General features: G+C 40.4%; 1 protein-coding gene across 1 annotated transcript in view; it reads left to right on the plus strand.

The window, feature by feature from the left end:
• Positions 1 to 19,991, plus strand: part of LOC124137709 — a 94,992-nt gene that overhangs the window by 73,093 nt on the left and 1,908 nt on the right. Inside the window, exons 85-94 of the mRNA XM_048402720.1 lie at positions 281 to 580; positions 861 to 952; positions 9,989 to 10,163; positions 11,649 to 11,763; positions 12,244 to 12,448; positions 13,440 to 13,616; positions 14,071 to 14,284; positions 15,631 to 15,778; positions 18,985 to 19,063; positions 19,571 to 19,600. Of these exons, the coding sequence (XP_048258677.1) occupies positions 281 to 580; positions 861 to 952; positions 9,989 to 10,163; positions 11,649 to 11,763; positions 12,244 to 12,448; positions 13,440 to 13,616; positions 14,071 to 14,284; positions 15,631 to 15,778; positions 18,985 to 19,063; positions 19,571 to 19,600 (1,535 nt within the window). The remainder of the gene's footprint in view (positions 1 to 280; positions 581 to 860; positions 953 to 9,988; positions 10,164 to 11,648; positions 11,764 to 12,243; positions 12,449 to 13,439; positions 13,617 to 14,070; positions 14,285 to 15,630; positions 15,779 to 18,984; positions 19,064 to 19,570; positions 19,601 to 19,991) is intronic.

Genomic DNA, 19,991 nt, shown 5'->3' on the forward strand with positions numbered 1-19,991 from the left:
CTGACTCTTTATCAGACATTGAAAAATTGGTAGAATAGGTCAATATTAACCAATGACTTTCTCTTAAGAAACAATAGGGACACAATAGGTTACCCTGCCTGGTGCTTCTTGTCAGGGCCGACTTATAATATGATTGATGTGTTTGGTTTGCCTAGTAGGCCCGATTGTTTACAGGCCACAGTTGAACTTGCTGTGACACTTGATTCAACAAACAATGTTGTACAATGTATGTTCGTATGTTTCATCATCTCATCAAGGTATTGCCTTGTCTGTGATCCAGGGTTACAAGTCGGTCAGAGCATTGTGGTCACTCAGCTCACGAAGCTTGACCTGGAGACAGAATACAAGTCTGACGCCTCTGTGGAGTTTGTCCCTTACATCACTGACCCATCTACATCAACCACAGAAGATGCCTTCACCGACAGAATCCTCAGAAAGAGGCTCAACTACCAGGAAACATACCTCTCCTTCTCTCTCACGAGTGTTGGTAATCTTCCCATGCCAGGACCGGTGAGCGTGACCTTCACCTATGACCCCACGGTCACCAACACAACCTTGATGCTGCTTCACTGGAATACTGGTACGGCCTAACATTTGTAAATACGGATAATGGGATTCTATACGGAGCCATCTCGATTGACAGGGATACGCTGTATAACTAACTGAGGACGCAATAGATCTTTTATACTGTACACGGTGGAGTAAAACAACGTTCAGTCACACAGCGGGATGACCGTCGGTCAGACCGTAAAAAGATGCAAAAGTCTTTTATAACAATCCAGCAATAAATACAACTGAAAGGCAGCGTGAAATAAATTGTTAAAAAGAATCGCTGGTCAATGATGTTTTGTATGATGCAGATGCCCGACAGTGGCAACAGAGCAACAAGACCTGTCACCATGAAACAGACACAGAGGTCAGAGACCCCGTGACTTCTCAGGTCACGGTCAAAGTGAGTGACATGATGTCTTATGATGAACCCTGATATGGTAGGGTTCCACAGATGTAGGGGGCGGTCGGGTAGCCTAGTGGTTATAGCATTCGCTTGTCACGCCGAAGACCCAGGTTCTATTCTGGAGAAGGGTACAATGTGTGAAGCCCATTTCTGGTATTGCTAGAATATTGGTAAAAGCGGCGTAAAAACAAACTCGCTGACTCACTTACTCACTCACTCCACAGGTGTACACTACTGCCTAGAAGTTCATTCCCCTTACACGCATGGGCAACGCGTTACGCAACCAGTGTGCATCGGGTTGGTCACGCGTGTGAGACCCGTGTGCAACGCGTTGCACACGGGTGTGCACCCCGTCCGCCACTCGTGTGCAACGCGTGACACACTCATTAGAGGGGGAACAAACTTTTGACCAAAGGAGGACCCGTCTTAAGCTGAACCTGGAGGTGGTAACATGGAGAGAAAATATTGTTATCCTGACGAAAATGATAATACACACGTATTTCCTAATGTCTCCTTTCTTTATGTGATTTTAGTGGGAATAACATGAATACTGTTGCGATTAAATAGATCTGTTTTGTTTTATACGACCATTGCTTCTAAATCCGATGGTGTTAAGAGAATACATGGCCCTGGAACATGTTATTGCAATTGAAATGCTTTTATTGTGATTTGACATTAACCGTCTGTAGTACGACTTTCAGTGATAATATGTATGAGGTTTGGCGGCGCATTGTTTTTATTGGACCCTAATTACTTTATGATGACTTGGACTCTTTATCACAGCTCCATAGCCGTGAGGCTGGAAAAGAGCAGCATGTAATTAATGAGGGTGGGTTATATCATTGAGGATACACTTGAGGGAGAGAATACTAATTACCGTACTACAGGAAGAGACCTGTAGACGTAAGCGCGGGGTTGTGTTTTAGCTGGCCGTTTGATAATGGCCGCCAGGAGAAGTGAGCTTTGCCTGCATCATCTAAAATAAATAATAAGATACAGCAGTGTTATTTTCACGGTCTGTTGAATAAACTCCCAGCGCAACGGTCAATGTATCTTCTACTTGATCCTTGATACATCATTGTGTCTTTCACAATATATAGTATTTCAACGTACAAAGGACACTGATCTAAAGCAATTCCGCGGGAGTAGTTGTTACCTGTGCATTACTGTATTTTCCCAGTGAGTACCCGGATGATATAGCAGAAATCTAGACTTGTTCGCGACCTGTGCTCGCCATTCGTAAGCGCATTTTAATTGAAAGTAGAAGGACGTATGGTCACACTGATCAACAAAAATGAAATACAGTTTTTGAAATGTAGGTATATTTGTGGGGAGCATCGGTAATGCTGATGCAGTTTTGATAAGCCACTTGCTTGGTAATTGTGCGATCTTCGTGTACACTATTTTGACTTGCAACACAGAGTAAATATTTCACTGAACATTGCTTATTTTACCGTGTGTATATGTTTACATTCAAAATGTAAACAGATTTCAATAAGGAAATGTATTAAAACGCCTAAATATTCAGTTTATTTTACAAATTAACTGAAAAATATGTCCATCTTTATTAATATGATAACGAATTCCAAATATTTGTTTATGTTTAATACCATCACCAAGTACAGTTCTGTATTGTTTGGCTTCTTTTCTTAGCATAATTAATATATTGTGATGTGTTTAAGCTCTCTTGGTCGTCTTTATCATTTTTAGTCAGTCGGTTAAATAAATGAATGGATTATTCAGTCAATTTGTAAAATGACTGAAATATTTAGCTATTTAATAAATTGCCTGAGTGAATCATATTTTACACATTGACTGTAACATATACACGCTTACAAAAGAAAATACTTGTGAAAACACCGTCTATCGCGCATCGAAAAACTTCCCAACCGAACGGAAAGGAACAAGAATGATTCTGTTCAAAGCTGCAGCGAATGAATGAAAACAAAATGCAAATATCATTATAACAACCTACCAAAGTTATAATGTATCCGGGAATATCAACATACAGGAACAATATCCATTGCGTCTGCAGCTGTACAAAAATACTTATTCGATGTAAAATGTCTATGTGAGAATCAAATACTTTAATAATAATTATTTGGAAACAATATTTGGAATATATATGAAATATATTAAAATACTTAAATATATCGTTTTTAAACGTTATTTAAATGTATCGAATAGTATAACCCGTGTTTGTTTCTTAACTGATCACTTATTTTGTTTCAATTGTTTCACATAGGTGCCAAGTTAGCTGAGAAAGCCCACGTGACAACTATTCTTATAATGTCCACGGTTCTTAAAAACATACATTGAGTTAGATAACAATGAACAACCAGTCAGTGTATTATCGGTTACCCTTTGAACAAAGTACATTCGATGGTCCTTCAGCATCAACATTGTCGAGGTGTAATTTCATTTGTTTCTTATAATAAAGCTTGAAATTCTTTATGATCCTGGCATCTAGTGTTAATTGTTAAAGTTAATCTCTGCAGCCGGTGCGTGTCAAAATACGGGGTTGTGTACTCGCGGGCAGATGACCACGGAGTACGCTGACCACTGTGTCGGATTAACGAGACTGATTAATGAGTGATTTCAGTAATTCGTTGCAAATTAGGTGTGTCGAGTCGGAGTGCGAGAATGTCAGATTAACGGGACTAAATAGCGCTGAATCAATCGGTTCCCATCATTTGTGTCGGATAAAGCCGAGTGTCGGATTAACGACTGTCGGATTAACGAGACTTGACTGTATGTTGTTTTTACATCTGTACTTCACGCCATGATATGAGTATTCCCTAGGTTTAGTAACCCTACCTTCACATGTAAACACTTACCTTTGACATATCCACTGTGCAAGATAACAGTAATTAATCAATCAATGTATTTCCTGTTGATCCTTTGATGTCTGGGAATGATCAGTTGATTTACAAAAAAAGTAAAGCAACTGATCATACATCACTTGCTGGGCTGCGACGTGCATAACTCACATTCCACCTCACTTCAAACCTGGATTTAGATTAAATAATTACCCCAGGTACAAGAAAGACCAAATTTGAACCTTTATCGGGTAATCTGAGTGGTGCTACAACTAAGTATACATGTTATAAATTCATTAACTGAGCAGCATGTGAATTACGACAAATACAGAAGTGTAGGGTTATACCAGAAAATGTGGATGACAACAAGGGAGTAGTAATTGTATCATCCACGCAATCTGAAATCCGCAAATGCTTTCACTCAGGACATTTATTTATTAGCAAACTGTAACAATCAGGGGTATTTCCAAATGACGACATCCGATGAGCTTTCGCCGTAATTTGTCTGTTTGTTTAGGCTGAAGAAATTAATTACCATGCGCCCTTTGTTGAAATCTTCATAGATCACGGGTAACCAATCAGTTTTCAAAAATGCGTAAGTTTATTTAGCTGTCCTTGCAGACTGGTAGCCCAGTCTCTTGTCACGCTCGGTTGCGTTAACGAGCAAATTGACTCACGGCAGCTAGTAAGCCCAAGCGGAAATCCAAAGGTCGTGTTACCTGAAGAATCAACCTTCATTTGCGAAATATCTACTGCTCTCAAAATCAATATTTCTCCCAATACTAAAAGTCAGAACTTTCTAACCAAGGAGTACCAGTTGAAACTGGTCGATGGCTGAACATTCCCAGGGAAGACAACCAGTGTCCACTCTGTGATTCTATCGCCGTGGGAGATGAATTGCATTATATTCCGATGTGAAGCTTTTCACCAACGGCGATATGAACTCTTAAATAAGCAATATCTTAAGTTTCCAAACATTTAAGAAAATTATGACCACTAACAGTGTAAGAAATCTTAAAGGCCTATCTAAATTCCTTAACAATGTGTACAATACAATTGGTAAATTGTATTAGTATCCACGTATCCTATTTTCATTAAATTGTACATAATAAAAATTGTCGATAATTGTATGTCATGTTATTCTAAGAATAAATGAGTTTGAGTCCGACACCCGAGAAGAAGCCAGAGATTAGTGCCCCTTTTTGAATAGTTTACAATCATGTGTTTTACGGTTAGCTGTGTTGGCTTAAACGTATTTTTATTTCAAAAGAAATCTGGAAATCGGTAAACAAGCAAAACATGCTTATGTAATACCTCTCCAGGCAACAACTTAACAACAGCTGGATATATATAAGAGAGTGATGAACATAAACATACAAAATGCACAAATGAAAGCAAGCAAGTGGTGTCTTTGAAATAAGGTAATGCAGTTTTCCTTTACTACATGCATAAAATTAAGCTACTCAAACCTTTTGCTTTTGACAATGATGTCATGAACTGATTTAAGAAGAGTCATGTTTGTAGAACTGCTTAACTACTGCCATGTAATATAATTTTTAGACCATACCCATGTGTGTAGAAATACACAGTGTTTCTGATATTATCGTATTTTTTAACAGTTATAGAAAAAGTGAATTGCATCTTCAAGGTGATATCCACAAGTGCAGTCTGGTATGTCTGATACATGTCGTCTAAACTTATCAGCGTTTAAGTCACTGCAGCCGAGCCTAAGGCGACAGTGGACAATTTGGCATGATCTATGAAAATATTTGAAGTCAAAATTATTAATAATTGCATCAGAACGATTAATTAAGGATTTGATTTCTTTTAATGAGCGAGCATTAGTTACTTCATCGGATAGAGGGTTCCGCAGGTTGATCATATCCAGAAGAAATGATAATAAGCATAGGACTGTGTTCTACATTTGATTGTTTGTATGTTGAATCTTTTTCTAAGGTTATATTTCCTGTTATCAGAGAATTGAATATACACTTTTCAAATAATTTGGCTAAGCAACTTGTGAGTGCTACAAGTCTATAATTTGAGCATTCATGTTCATCGCTGACACTGACACCGCATCAGCCCGGCAGTGGACTTGACCACCGATTATATAACTCCTACAGACAGGTGGGGTGGTTGTTCAAAGCGAAACGGACGACCCCGTCTGTTATCTAATAAATGCTGTGCGGCGCCTTTGATCTTGCCTCCAACCATACACCTTATAGTAGTAAACGACGATCAGGATGGCCTGGAAACAAACACAATTCTGTCTGCCCAATGCATCCACAATTAACTAGAATGCTTCATATCTACAAATATATATAGAAAATAGATATTTGCCCACAGCAAATATTCATTTGCTTAATTGCATCAGTGTGGTTTATCAGAACATGTACAATGCTTTCTTACGCTTGGTGAGGCAGACTGGTGTGTGTGTGTGTGGGGGGGGGGGGGGGGGGGGGGGGGGGTTGCACTTCTTTATTTAATCATTACCCTTTTTTACCCTAATAGTACAAGTGCTTCCCCGTGTGCGAGATAGGCTTAAGTCGGAAAGCGCACGTTATATCTCCGAGGTACCTATCTACCAGAACTCTATTTGCTGTTCTGGCCATACATAAATATATGTAAGTTACGTACATGGGGAGGCTAGATTATTTACAGCTTACAGCAATATAGTGCAAATATTATGTTCAATAAAAGAAGACGTTGATAGATCTATAACACACTTTTTGTACTATTAAACCAACTGTGGACTTTTAAGACATTTTCGCTTATTGTAATAACATCTAGCTAACCAATCATGTCTATCTCTGAAATCCACAAGCATAGTTGCTGTCAAACCTAAAAAACATATTCAGGGAGGTCAGTTTTGATTTGCCAAGCACCTTAAGGTGAGTTTATTTTTAAACTGTCAAAAGCGATTGTCCCTTCAATACTAGTATATGTCTGGAAGCTGTCTCTCGGACTGTTATGAGTTATGATGTATTTTATGATATAACTGGGGAATGTTCAAATGAGTTACTGTCGTTTAATCCAACGTTCTAACTGTCAACTGTCTCAACAGGATCATAGGTTAGGTTATATACCTCCTCCCTGTCTCTATGTCTTAAGTTTTTAATCGGTAACTGCGGTCCAAATGTATCAACTTATTCATCTATTGTTGCAAACTTGACTGATTTAAACATATCTTATTGATCATGAACTACTCAGTCAGTCAAGCACCTGTATCAGAAATGTAAAACCAGCCATGTTTCATGTAGTCCCAATATCACTGAAAAATGCCGATGTAACGTGACAAATAAATTTACTCACAGGCAATATATTTTTCGTGAGAGTGAAGCACAATTTTATTAAAGTTTTATTAACAATTTCATAAACTATAATAATATTAATATTAAAATTCATCATCACTTGCCAAGTTTATGAAAATGTCCCCATTTGGGAGATGTCACATATAAACAAGGATTCGAACTAAGTTTGATCGTCTTTGACACTGAGGTTTATCCCCACTTTGCCAGGAAACTACAGAAGATTAACAGTGAGTGAGTGAGCATCGTTTCTATGTTTATACAAGAAAAGATGTCATGCCAAAAACGCTCACAGTAGTTAGTAAGTAAACTCACGACCTGTCATGACCTGGTTGAGTGACTTCCTCAAATGAACGTGAAAGGATTACCCACAGAGAAAGAAAGGATTAAAGTCACCCATAAATCTTATCCTAACGTAGTACTCCAACTTCTAAATGCCTCTCAAAGAAGGATTAAAACCCTAAATATATCCTATCTACGTGGTATAGGTACTCACAACCTCTAATAATAAACTGTTACGTTTGGTATCCCCAGCAATACTCACTATGGTAATTGGGCAAATGTAAAAATCACAAACCCTAACGAGATTCTGTCTACATGGTCACACCCGGTGATTGTGAAGATCTCAAATTTTATCAACTGTCAGACAGCATGGCTGTTCATATTCATTTACAACATCCTCTTATAATTAGTATAAAAGTGTCCAACACAAAACCTTCTTTTATTTATTTTTCAAAATACAACACAGAAAGTTGGGTGTGGGGAAATGGGACATATTCCTACGTGAAATAATGAGACATTAGTAGTGGTGACGGCTATGTCATAATTGAACTGTCTAAAGCATAAATTTGGCGAACGAAAAACGTTATATTTACAATCAAATGGAATGACTCGTGTGGGCAAATGAATATGTTCGCAATCCACAAACAATTATTTTATTAATGGCGAACATTTACCAACCCGCGACAATCGTGTCAACACGGGGGTTTCTTAGCAATAAACTCGCATCTAAATTCACTACTGTTCAACTGTCGGCTAGCCACAATGGCTAGACTGGACCCTAGTGGAATGGTTCATGCCATAAAAGTCTAGCAACCGAACACTAATTAAGATGGGCCGACCTTGTATTTACGGTCTGGTGAACACAGCTCAATGGCCGCTCATTAACTCAAATTTCACTTCTCACTGTTTTGTTTTATTTCACTATTCATTTGATAAATTTGTCAACTTCAACTGGAACCCGGTCCCGTGTTACACGCGTGGCACACGCGTGTGCAACGGGTTGCACACGCGATTCACACCCGTTGGACACGGGTGTGCAACGGGTGTGAATCGCGTGTGCAACCCGTTGAGCACCCGTGTCACATGCGTGTTACACGCGTTCTCAACGCGTGTTAGGGGAATGAACTTTTAGGCAGTAGTGTAGTTTGTTTAGACAGGTGTAGATTGTTTAGACAGGTATTGTTTATTTAGACAGGTGTACTTTGTTTAGACAGGTGTTGTTTGTTTAGACAGGTGCAGTTTGTTTAGATGGGTGTACTCAGTTTAGACAGGTGTACTTTGTTTAAACAGGTGTACTTTGTTTAGACAGGTGTACATTGTTGAGACATGTGTACTTTGTTTACAAAGGTGCTCTTTGTTTAGACAGGTGTAGTTTGTTTAGACAAGTGTACTTTGTTTAGACAGGTGTACTTTGTTTAGACCACTGTAGTTTGTTTAGACAAGTGGACTTTGTTTAGACAGGTGGACTTTGTTTAGACAGATGCAGTTTGTTGAGACAAGTGGACTTTGTTTAGACAGGTGTACTTTGTTTAGACACGTGTAGTTTGTTTAGACAGGTGTACTTTGCTGAGACAAGTGTTCTTTGTTGAGACAGGTGTTCTTTGTTGAGACAGGTGTACTTTGTTGAGACAAGTGTAGTTTGTTAAGACAGGTGTACTTCGTTTAGATAAGTGTACTTGTTGAGACATTTGTAATATGTTGAGACAGGTGTACTTTATTTAGAAAGGTGTACTTTATTGAGACAGGTGTACTTTGTTGAGACAGATGTAGTTTGTTTACACAGGTGTAGTTTGTTTAGACAGGTGTACTTTCTTTTGACAGGTGCACTTTGTTCAGACAGGTGTACTTTGTTAGACAAGTGTACTTTTTTTTACATGTGTACTTTGTTCAGACAGGTGTACTTTGTTCAGATAGTTGTACTTTGATCAGACAGGTGTAGTATGTTAAGACAGGTGTAGTTTGTTCAGATAGGTGTACTTTGTTCAGACAAGTGTAACTTGTTTCGTCAGGTGTACTTCGTTAGACAGGTGTAGTATGTTTAGACAGGTGTAATTTGTTGAGCCAGGTTTACTTTGTTGAGACAAGTGTACTTTGTTAAGAAAGGTGTTTAGGCAGGTTTACTTTGTTTAGACAGGTGTAATTTGTTTAGACAGGTGAAGTTTGGTAAGACAGGTTTTATTTGACACATTGGTATTGCTGGAATGAAGTTCAAAGGGGAGAATATCGACGGCCACACATTTTAACATGCATGTCGAGCGACTAGAGTACCCGATCGCCCCTTCAACATACTGAACGAAGGAAATAGCAGAATGGATATAAAATGTGTATTATAAGCTTACCGGATGTTTAAGTATCATAAATGAACACATCAAACTTTTACCTGTATCTAGTTGTGTTAATATGAAAATTATTGAGATCCAATCATCTTCCGCTAAATTATGCAGTATTTTTAACATCAGTATGCATTTAAAGGCCGCTGTGAAGGTTTATCATTTCCAACACATATGATAGTTCTGTCTTCAACATGTAATGGACATGCTAAAGACCCTTTTTTGTTCACAGTGGTATAATCTTTGCATATTAGTCATTATATGTGGTGATTGTGTCTATCGTGTTCTGTTTAGGTTTGTAACACAAGGTCGACACCAGACAGCAGCAGTTCCAGACGTCGGCGATCTGTGTCTGACACGTACTTCAGACACCCGACCCAGTTCCTACTGACTTCAGCTTTGACAGAGATACCAAATTCACCTCCTCAGCTCACCAGCACCACGTCTCTTGTCATGCAGGAAGACCAGGGTATGAGTCTCTTAGCTTGTCTCTGTTATCTTGCAGGAAGACCAGGGTATGTGTCTCTTAGCTTGTCTCTCCTGTCATACAGGAAGACCAGGGTACGCGTCTCTTAGCTTGTCTCTCCTGTCATGCAGGAAGACCAGGTTATGTGTCTCTTAGCTTGTCTCTCTTGTCATGCAGGAAGACCAGTGTATGTGTCTCTTAGCTTGTCTCACTTGTCATGCACGAAGACCAGGGTATGTGTCTCTTAGCGTGTCTCTCTTGTCATGCAGGAAGACCAGGGTACGTGTCTCTTAGCTTGTCTCTCTTGTCATGCAGGAAGACCAGGGTATGTGTCTCTTAGCTTGTCTCTCCTGCCATACAGGAAGACCAGGGTATGTGTCTCTTAGCTTGTCTCTCCTGTCATGCAGGAAGACCAGGGTACGTGTCTCTTAGCTTGTCTCTCTTGTCATGCAGGAAGACCAGGGTACGTGTCTCTTAGCTTGTCTCTCCTGTTATGCAGGAAGACCAGGGTATTTGTCTCTTAGCTTGTCAACCTTGTCATGCAGGAAGACCAGTGTATGTGTCTCTTAGCTTGTCTCACTTGTCATGCAGGAAGACCAGTGTATGTGTCTCTTAGCGTGTCTCTCCTGTCATGCAGGAAGACCAGGGTACGTGTCTCTTAGCTTGTCTCTCTTGTCATGCAGGAAGACCAGGGTATGTGTCTCTTAGCTTGTCTCTCCTGCCATACAGGAAGACCAGGGTATGTGTCTCTTAACTTGTCTCTGTTATCATGCAGGAAGACCAGGGTATGTGTCTCTTTGCTTGTCTCTCTTGTCATGCAGGAAGACCAGGGTATGTGTCTCTTAGCTTGTCTCTCTTGTCATGCAGGAAGATCAGGGTATGTGTCTCTTAACTTGTCTCTCTTGTCATGCAGGAAGACCAAAGAATGTGTCTCTTAGCTTGTCTCTCCTGTCATGCAGGAAGACCAGGGTATGTGTCTCTTAGCTCGTCTTTCTTGTCATGCAGAAAGACCAGTGTATGTGTCTCTTAGCTTGTCTTTCTTGTCATACAGAAAGACCAGGGTGTGTGTCTCTTAGCTCATCTATCTTGTCATAAAAGAGGACAGGTGTATGTGTCTCTTAGATGGTCTATCTTGTCATACAGGAGAACCGGGGTATTGTCGCATAGCTTGTCTCACTTGTCATGCAAGGACATCAGGGTATGTGTCTCTTAGCTTGTCAATCTTGTCATGTAAGAGATCAGGGTATGTGTCTCTTAGCTTGTCAATCGTGTCATGTAAGAGATCAGGGTATGTGTATTTTAGCTTGACGGGAACAGGTTAGCTCGTGGTATTGCGCATCACAAGTCGCTGTACACATTTACGTCACCAAAGTAAGACATGAATCACTTATGACTCTCTTCCTCCATCATTCAGCCATGCCTTTCTAGTGGAATATTGAAGAGGCCACTCACTAGAGTACATACTTACATCACTCGTTAATGTTCCAGGTACAATCGTATACCAGATGACGTCCACAGACGCCAATGGAGACGTGGTCAAGTACAAGATTACTGACAACTTCGCTGTGGCTGATTTAGAACTGACGCTGTCAGAGGATGGATTGTGAGTGGCTACTTCAGACAGCTGTACAGTTGTATATATGTTGGTGTGTAGTATGAGAAAAGTCGTGTTCAGAGGATTTGGGCTGGCTCTATGATATGTTTGGAAACCAACGTTTTATACCCTGGTCTATGAAAGTCTGCGTCAATCAGTATATTGCATTTTCCAAACATATCAAAGGAAAACTTGACACCTTTCTGACACCAACATGTGTGTCTGTGCAACAGCGGGGCAACCGGATTGGAAGGACAGGTTGACCCTTTTCTTGAACACAAGGGCCCTCTTGCACGAAGCGGTCTTAGCGCTAAGATGATCTTAACTCCCATACTTTTACATAGGCTTTTACAATAGTACTTAGCGCTGATATCGTTTCGTGCAAGTGGGCCCTGGTGTAATCTCTGGTTTTCAGTGATCCATTCATGTAATTGTCACCGCCTTTTACCCCAAGGGGAGTCGTCGGATAATCGAGATGATTTATTTCAGGATGACATATACACCTGCTACCAACTACTACGGATCAGTAGAGGTCCCGGTAATTCTTTATGAGGTGCCTCAAGCTGAGATACCACCGGCTGAAACGGCAGTAAACATCAGCATCATCATCACCTCCGTCAACGACGCCCCAAGCGCCTTCATCTTCAGTGATGGAGTCAGCCTCCTTCACGAAGATCCGGCCCATCCAGTCCTGGTAGGCGACATATCAATGTGTTGCTCCCTCTCTAAGTCTACAAAGCGCCCATGTTCTTACCGTGAATTCGGTGATGGTAAAATACTCATTTTATGTCAGATACCGGTACGTTTGCTTGTCACGTCGAAGACCCAGGTTCGATTCTCCGTATGGATACAATGTGTGAAGCCCATATCTGATGTCTCCCGCCGTGATATTGCTGGAATATTGATTGATAAAAGCGGCGTACAACTATCACTCACTAGATAGTGTTACGTAGAGATGCCGCAAGCTGTCTTTATGAAGGGAAGCAACCAATGAGCAACATTTTGTGTAAGGAGACCACATGCAAACACCTTACATTGTCAAATAAGGTTTTAACCTTGTTCACAATATCCATTTCACATATTCTGAGCGGGTTGTACATTAGGCGTGTTTAAAGGACTGTTGTCTGGTTATCACCTTCCAACATTGTCCCCATGTTGGGGTATAAATGTGTCTTACCATTGGTCAGTGTAGAGTAACTCGGGGCACAGCTGGTGGGCTGTTTGAATGCTTTCTAGAACTGTCATGTGGTCAGAGCCCTAAATTCCTCTTTAGGGACGGACATGGTTGGGTCATTGGCAAGCATTATGGCTTATACAAGTATACATTTGTGTTTGTTGGTTGTTTAACGCCGCACTCTGCAATATTCCAGCTACATGACGGCGGTCTGTAAATAATCGATCTGGACTAGACAATCCAGTGTTTGACATTATGAGCATCGATCCACACAATTGGGATATGATGACATGCATCAACCAAGTCAGCGAGCCTGACTACCCGATCCCGTTAAACGCCTATTACGACAAGCATCATTGGTTGCTGAAGACCTATTCTACCCCGGATCTTCACGGGTCAAGTATACAAGTAATTAATAAAGTTATAGCTATGGAGCTTCAGCTTGGTGCGGATATCGGACACATCGTCACCAAGACAAGGCCCTAAAATAGAAAGGCTTTGTTTATGACAGGGTAATTTGCTGGAGGAGGTACGAGTAAATGACAGCAACCCTACAACATACAGATGGGAGTTCGGTGCGTACGACGTTGACGTTGACGACAACATGACCATCTACTACACTCAACCATCAAGCGGGAACCTCACCGTCGGCAACGTAAACACCGTGGTGCCCTGCTCATACAATACGGTCAGTCAGAGTCGCATTGCATTCGTGAATTTATAACATGTATTCATATAAAAATGACCCGTCCTATTCAGGGCGTAAATTTGAAACAGTGTCCTCGTGTGATGTGACCGCCTCTGTGGTCCAGAGCGTCCGTCCGGAGAGCGGATGATCGGTGTTTCTGTCAACGACCGCATCATACCAATTCCCAAATGACATATAAAGAAGGCATTCGGTATAAAAACAAGGACTGGTCGGCTCGGAGTCAGTATACTGTCTGAGTGGGGTAATCATGTTGAACTGCGGCATGGTATCTCAGTGGACAACCACTATAAAACCGGCATTAGTCCGGACCAGTAGAAGCAGCCACACATGCATGTACGTCGCTGTATAAGTGCAATAATCTTAAAACAGACGTTCATCCCCATTTCTTCTAGTGTAATGGTCCAAACATCAGCGCATATTGTATTGATTTCAGAGCGGCATCCCCTGTGACAGGCTCAACCTCCCCCATCCTCCTGACTCCCTCAACTGGGTCTACGGGACCTTCCAGTACCAACCTGACCCTGGTTACCATGGTTACGATGAGATCCGTGTATACGCACAGGACCATGCAGGGGTATACTCGGATGTCATCACTATCAAATCAACTGTTATGGAGAGGCCATGCGCGAATGGAGGAACATGTAAAAGTAAGCCATGATATATATATATATATATATATATATATATATATATATATATATATATGTGTGTGTGTGTGTGTGTGTGTGTGTGTGTGTGTGCGTGTGTGTGTGTTTGTCTGCTGACCAGCTTGAACTGATTTGGCTGGAAGCCTAATGGTTAAAGCGCTGGCTCGTAACGCCAAAAGCCAAGTTCGAATCATAACACATGCAATCGTCCTACGAAAATACGCATCAACTTACTGTAGCCTATATTATAACATACAGGACCAAACATTTACTGAAAAGATATACCCATTATGATCTGATCCAGAAAACTGTTGCTATAACTGAAATAAGGTCATCGTCAATATTTCACGTGTTTGTCACACTACGCTCCTCCATCAACAGCTCCGAACCTGCATGAACCGTGTGCGAACCTTACCATTGCTTCATATTACAGCAATGTGTAGACTAGATGCGTCCAGAGCTGCAGCACATGTTGCACGAGAAATAGTGCTGATTGGTCGATGTAATCTGAGCGCCTATTGGTCAGAGCACTCGCTGGTTTCCTCGTCATTGGGATCAGGCCGTGACTCGATTCGATAAACAATGGCAACTACATTTCAAAACGGTCATTTGTATGCATGGATGATGGACGAACCCATTGTATGAAAACCTGCTAAGTATTGATGATGAAATTAAACTGACATTCCGGTTTAAGACGAGACTTGTCAATTCCTAAGAGGCGAAAATGTTTTCTGTCTCTTGTTCCATCTCTGGAGCGGATGTTTCTAATCTATACTGCACAAAACAAGTTACGACAGATATGAAAGAATAGGGTGTTCTTTAACTTCTTTTGAGTAGTATATATTAGAACACTAAGTTCAATACCAACAAGAAAAGAATTACCTACAAAGTCACTGTTAAAAACACGGATTGTATATATCCTACAATCATACTGGTTGAAGGAAACCTTTTTAAGGATTTGAAGCGGGGAATCTTCATTGAGTGAGTAAGTGAATATTTAACGTCACATAGGCAATAGAATCTTTATTGAAGTCATTCGCAACGTATGAAAAGTTTTCATGACAAACATCTTCCCTTTCATGAATTTTGTTCTCGGTTCGATTAACAATTGACAAATATATTTCACAGCTGTTTGGACACAGAGAAAGAAAGCAACACATTAGCAATAACTTTAACATTTTTAAAATCGATAAGGCTTCCAGTTAAAAATATTCCTGGACACGAATAACTCGATAAGACTCGCTGTAAGAATCGCAGAATGATTAGCTCTTTGTCATACAATCTCCACAAAATCCTCATATGCCACACACCTAATTCACGTTGCACCTCCACATACATAATTCCAGGCAAGAATGAAAGCTTGTACAACTGCACCAACTACCGCCGTGCTGAAGGTTTTGACCTCTACTATGAGTGTGCGTGCGCACCTGGCTGGACCGGCATTCATTGTGAGGATGACCTCAACGAGTGCAGCAGCTCTCCATGTTCCTGGCCGTACGTCTGCTACAACGACGTCAACAGATACTACTGCGCATGTGCCAAAGATAATCCAAAATGTGATGGGTTGCAAGCATGAATGATCGAGTCTGATTGTTTTGGCGGAGATATTGATAATCATCTTATCCTTGCTGGCTTGGTATCTCTGCATGCTCAAACGAGGGTAGGTACTGCGCATGTCCGCATGGCTACGTCAATCAATGGTTCGTCAATCAATGGCTACGTCAATCAATGGCTACGTCAATCAATGGGTACGTCAATCACCTGTCGAGTATAAAACGAGTAAGACACCAAATATAACACGACGTTCCAATTCCATTCAAATTGCCGAAAATACACATTGAGAGGACCTACTGGTATGACGATATAAGCACTATAAGTTTAGCTGACGAAGATGAAAATGAAATTCTAGTTTCTTATTTCTAATCAACAACTATCCTTTACTTAATATTTAGATTTTCTTTACAAACAACTTAAATTCAACCCTTACAAAAGGGCTTACAACTATATATCACCTGCTTTACAAATCAATCGACCCATAGTTCACAACGTTGAATAACATTATAATATGAAGAACAGTAATTTTCTGTTGAGGTCAAATTTGCACAATGAAAAGGCGATCGATATTGGAAGGGAAATAACTCTTTGTTACGTGTTATCAGAAACACGTAAGGCAGCCTCAACCTATTTGGTCTTTAAACCAAGTAAACCTAGTAATGCAAAAGTGTCTCAAGTACACCTCTGTTCTAACTTCAGCTGGTCGAATGAATCCTTTTCAGCAAACCTTGGTGCGTTCACAAGTGCGTAAAATCCTCACTTGTACATTTTTCGATGTATAGATATATTCCGAAGATTAGAACTGTTTATGTGTTACAGAAAACAATATTTACCTACTGTGTCATGATTCTGGCAACATTCGTATAAGGAAGAATATGCATGCAGTCAACCCAGGTAATTTAGCATGATTCAATAACTGGTGTGAGCTGGCATGTGCAAGAACTTTGTGACAAGGTAGTTCACTGAAGGATGTTATATTAGTGTGATACATCTGCTTGCTTTTTATAGTTGATCACTAATGGATCGTTTGTTGGCATGGTCATGGCTTATGTATACTGCATGTTCAGTCTTATCACGCCAGTGGAAGTTGTGGTTACATTTTTTAAATATCGCATAGTTTGCTTGGATTTCTTATTACTCTTTTATTCTTCGTTTCTTTATAAACATACCACCTGTTAACGCGCCCCAACCATTATCCTTTTCACTTTCATTGGAAGAAACAAAAGTCCATGTAGCTTGGAAGGGCATTGAAGAACGTTCACTCCAAAATGTGTGAAATGACCACTTGTCCAAAATTTCAAGCAGTCGAATGAGTTCATTCTCAGAATAATTCCTTATGCAGATTGCATTGGCTAGCACCGGATCAATGGGTGTAGTTTGGAATTGCTTTGCAGTGTGTACTGCGAACGTCGTTGTGATATGTCTAAATACAAGGTGTGGCTGAAGAGTTGTAAGATAGGAAGGATGTATGGTACACCCTTAAAAGTTTCCGTGTATAAAATACAATAAGTCCCGTGTTTACAGGCTGCATTTGAACCAAATACACAACCAGGCAGCATAGTTCTGCAGGCAGCAAAGTGACCAGGTATTCCCTGTTGATGAAAATGCTCAAAACTGGTTACCGTGCTGTCATAACGTATCGCCAATTGAAAGGGCTAAGTCCAACAGCCATACATGCGGACATGGTGTCAACGTAAGAGGATGATACTCCTTCTTTTGCCACTGTTGTGGAGTCGGCAGCGGAGTTCAAGAGGGGAAGAGAGAACTTCGATGATTATCCAAGATCAGGAAGACCTTCAACCGCACTTACTAAGGAATAAGACACATGATAAGACAGATAATATGATTATGGATGATCGACGACTCACCACACGTCACATAGCAATACAGTCGGCATCCCCTATGAGAGAATTGGGAACATTCTTAAGAATGACCTGGGTATGACAAAGGTTTCAGAACACTGGGTTCCAATGCTTCTGTCTCCTGATCAGAAACGGTTTGGGTTTCCCATCTCTCAAGATAATTTTCGTCGTTTTGAAGCAGACCGATTAGCTGGCAACATGATGGCTTCAGTAGTTTGGGTTTCCAACGGAATCCAACTGTCGAACGACCTCACAAGAGGTCAGACCATTTACGGCCGATATTGTGCTAATCTGCTTTAGCAACTGCGTGAGAATATCAAGGCTAAATGACGTGGAAGACCCACGAAACGTGTGTTCGACCATTGACCTGTGCACAAGTATGCTGTTGCTATGGCTGCAGTGCATGAGTTTCGATTTGAATTATTGAATATCCTCTGTATAATCCGTCAGAGATCCACGTCTTTCCAAACTTGTAGGAAGAACTGTCTGGCAAGCATTATACAAAATGGTGATGACATCATTTCTGCTGTGGGGAACTTTTTGGGATGAAGGCGCTCCAGCATCCTTGGAAGACGTGTGTGGACCTCAAATAATACTTAGAGCAGTCCATCAAAGATAGGTTCAGAACTCTTCAGCCACTCCCCGTATATAGTCGAAAGTAAGATGGCATTTGTGTTTGGGAAATAACGTAGTTCGTGACATGGATACGTCTGAAGTGTTTGGTGTGTATCCCTGGGGCATATAACACATATGTGTGTCTTACAGAACGGTATGTGTGTTATTGTCGTGCATAAAGGCACATATTTGGATTCTAAATATATCATATACCGTCTTCCAAAACAGTTCGACCAGATATGATTCTGACCAAACAACTCTGAAAATGGACAGGAACTAATTTAAACTTGCAAATACTGATACGTTATAAATTTCAATCTCGCAACCCTTATGTATAAGTTTCTCATTTTAACACGGTTAAGTACTTGTTCTTATAAATACTCAATGGCTCAAGGGTTGTCTTAAATAATTCGTCATGTCTCGATTATAAATCCACAAAATGAAACCTAAATACTTGCTGAAAACCAACATGAACGCCTGATGGCATGTTTGCAATGATTCGAGAGTGCACAGTTCTAGGAGTGTGTCAAATGCCAGTTGTACAGGTGTGAATCGTGTTGATTATGAGGTCTAACACTGCGCTGACCTGCTACAAGAGGATGTCCATGCCACTTTGGTAGCGGCAATTACTGTCAAGTTCTTCAAGATTGTTTTCACATTGTTTTCCAGTCGTTTCCACTGGTCCTTTACAGTGTACATGATCATCCGACCTAAGGGATCCAGAACACCCAATGAAGGCTTTAGTGATGTAAGTATGTTGAGAAGTTTAGAGTACACCAATGTTGCAATATTCCAGGAAGAATTCAGAAGGAACGAAGACACAAGAAAAGGCTGAACTGGTATACTATAACCAGTATGCTTCCCCGTGTACCACTTATAAGATAGCTCCTATTCATTCAACACGTAGGGTTAGCAGTCATGGTTGTTTCATGACAATTAGAAGTCTTTTAATTATTAGTTTTTAAATTTCTGTCTATTCCGTACCTAGATTCCCAGTCCCCTTGACATATAGTTATTACTAACTTTGCAGTGGATGTCCATAATTGATAATGCCCGCATAGTGTACACAAATATGATGCTCACACTCTCATCCACTCTTTCGTTTGACACGACTGCTATTCAGCCAAATCATAATCTGTGACAATTTACCTCGTGATAAGTAATCAATCATGAGTAATGAAGAATATTCTTTGGTAAAAAGTAAGTAAGAAATTGTAAAATTGCATTGTAAAAAATAAGTAATTACTTCTTTCAGGATTTGAGCGGAAGTGAGAAAAGCCATAAGGTAAGTGTCAATATTACCTCATAGTGAACAACATAAACTTGAACCTCAAATGTAGTGTAAGTCCGGACACTGATTTGCCCGGACACCTTTTTGATTAGTACCAAGATTACTCTACTTATTCTCTAATTGGCTTTATTAAAGAAACAAACGACTCGTGGGCGTTTTTATCATACAATAAATCCCTCCAGGGAGAATACATCAGGAGGGGCACAACCCCGAGTGGTTTATTATCCCTGCAGTGTTTTATTGTACGACAAACAACGACCACGAGTCGTAGTTTTATTTCTTATATGAGATATCTATATTTTTATAGCCTCTTAATGGGTGTTAATAAAATGTACAAGCTTCAGAAATGTTTACAAGTATTTACTGATGACTCAACTAAGCATTC

The sequence above is a fragment of the Haliotis rufescens genome, unplaced genomic scaffold (assembly GCF_023055435.1).
Source record: "Haliotis rufescens isolate VD_foot unplaced genomic scaffold, xgHalRufe1.0.p SCAF_29, whole genome shotgun sequence".
Lineage (NCBI taxonomy): Eukaryota > Metazoa > Mollusca > Gastropoda > Lepetellida > Haliotidae > Haliotis > Haliotis rufescens.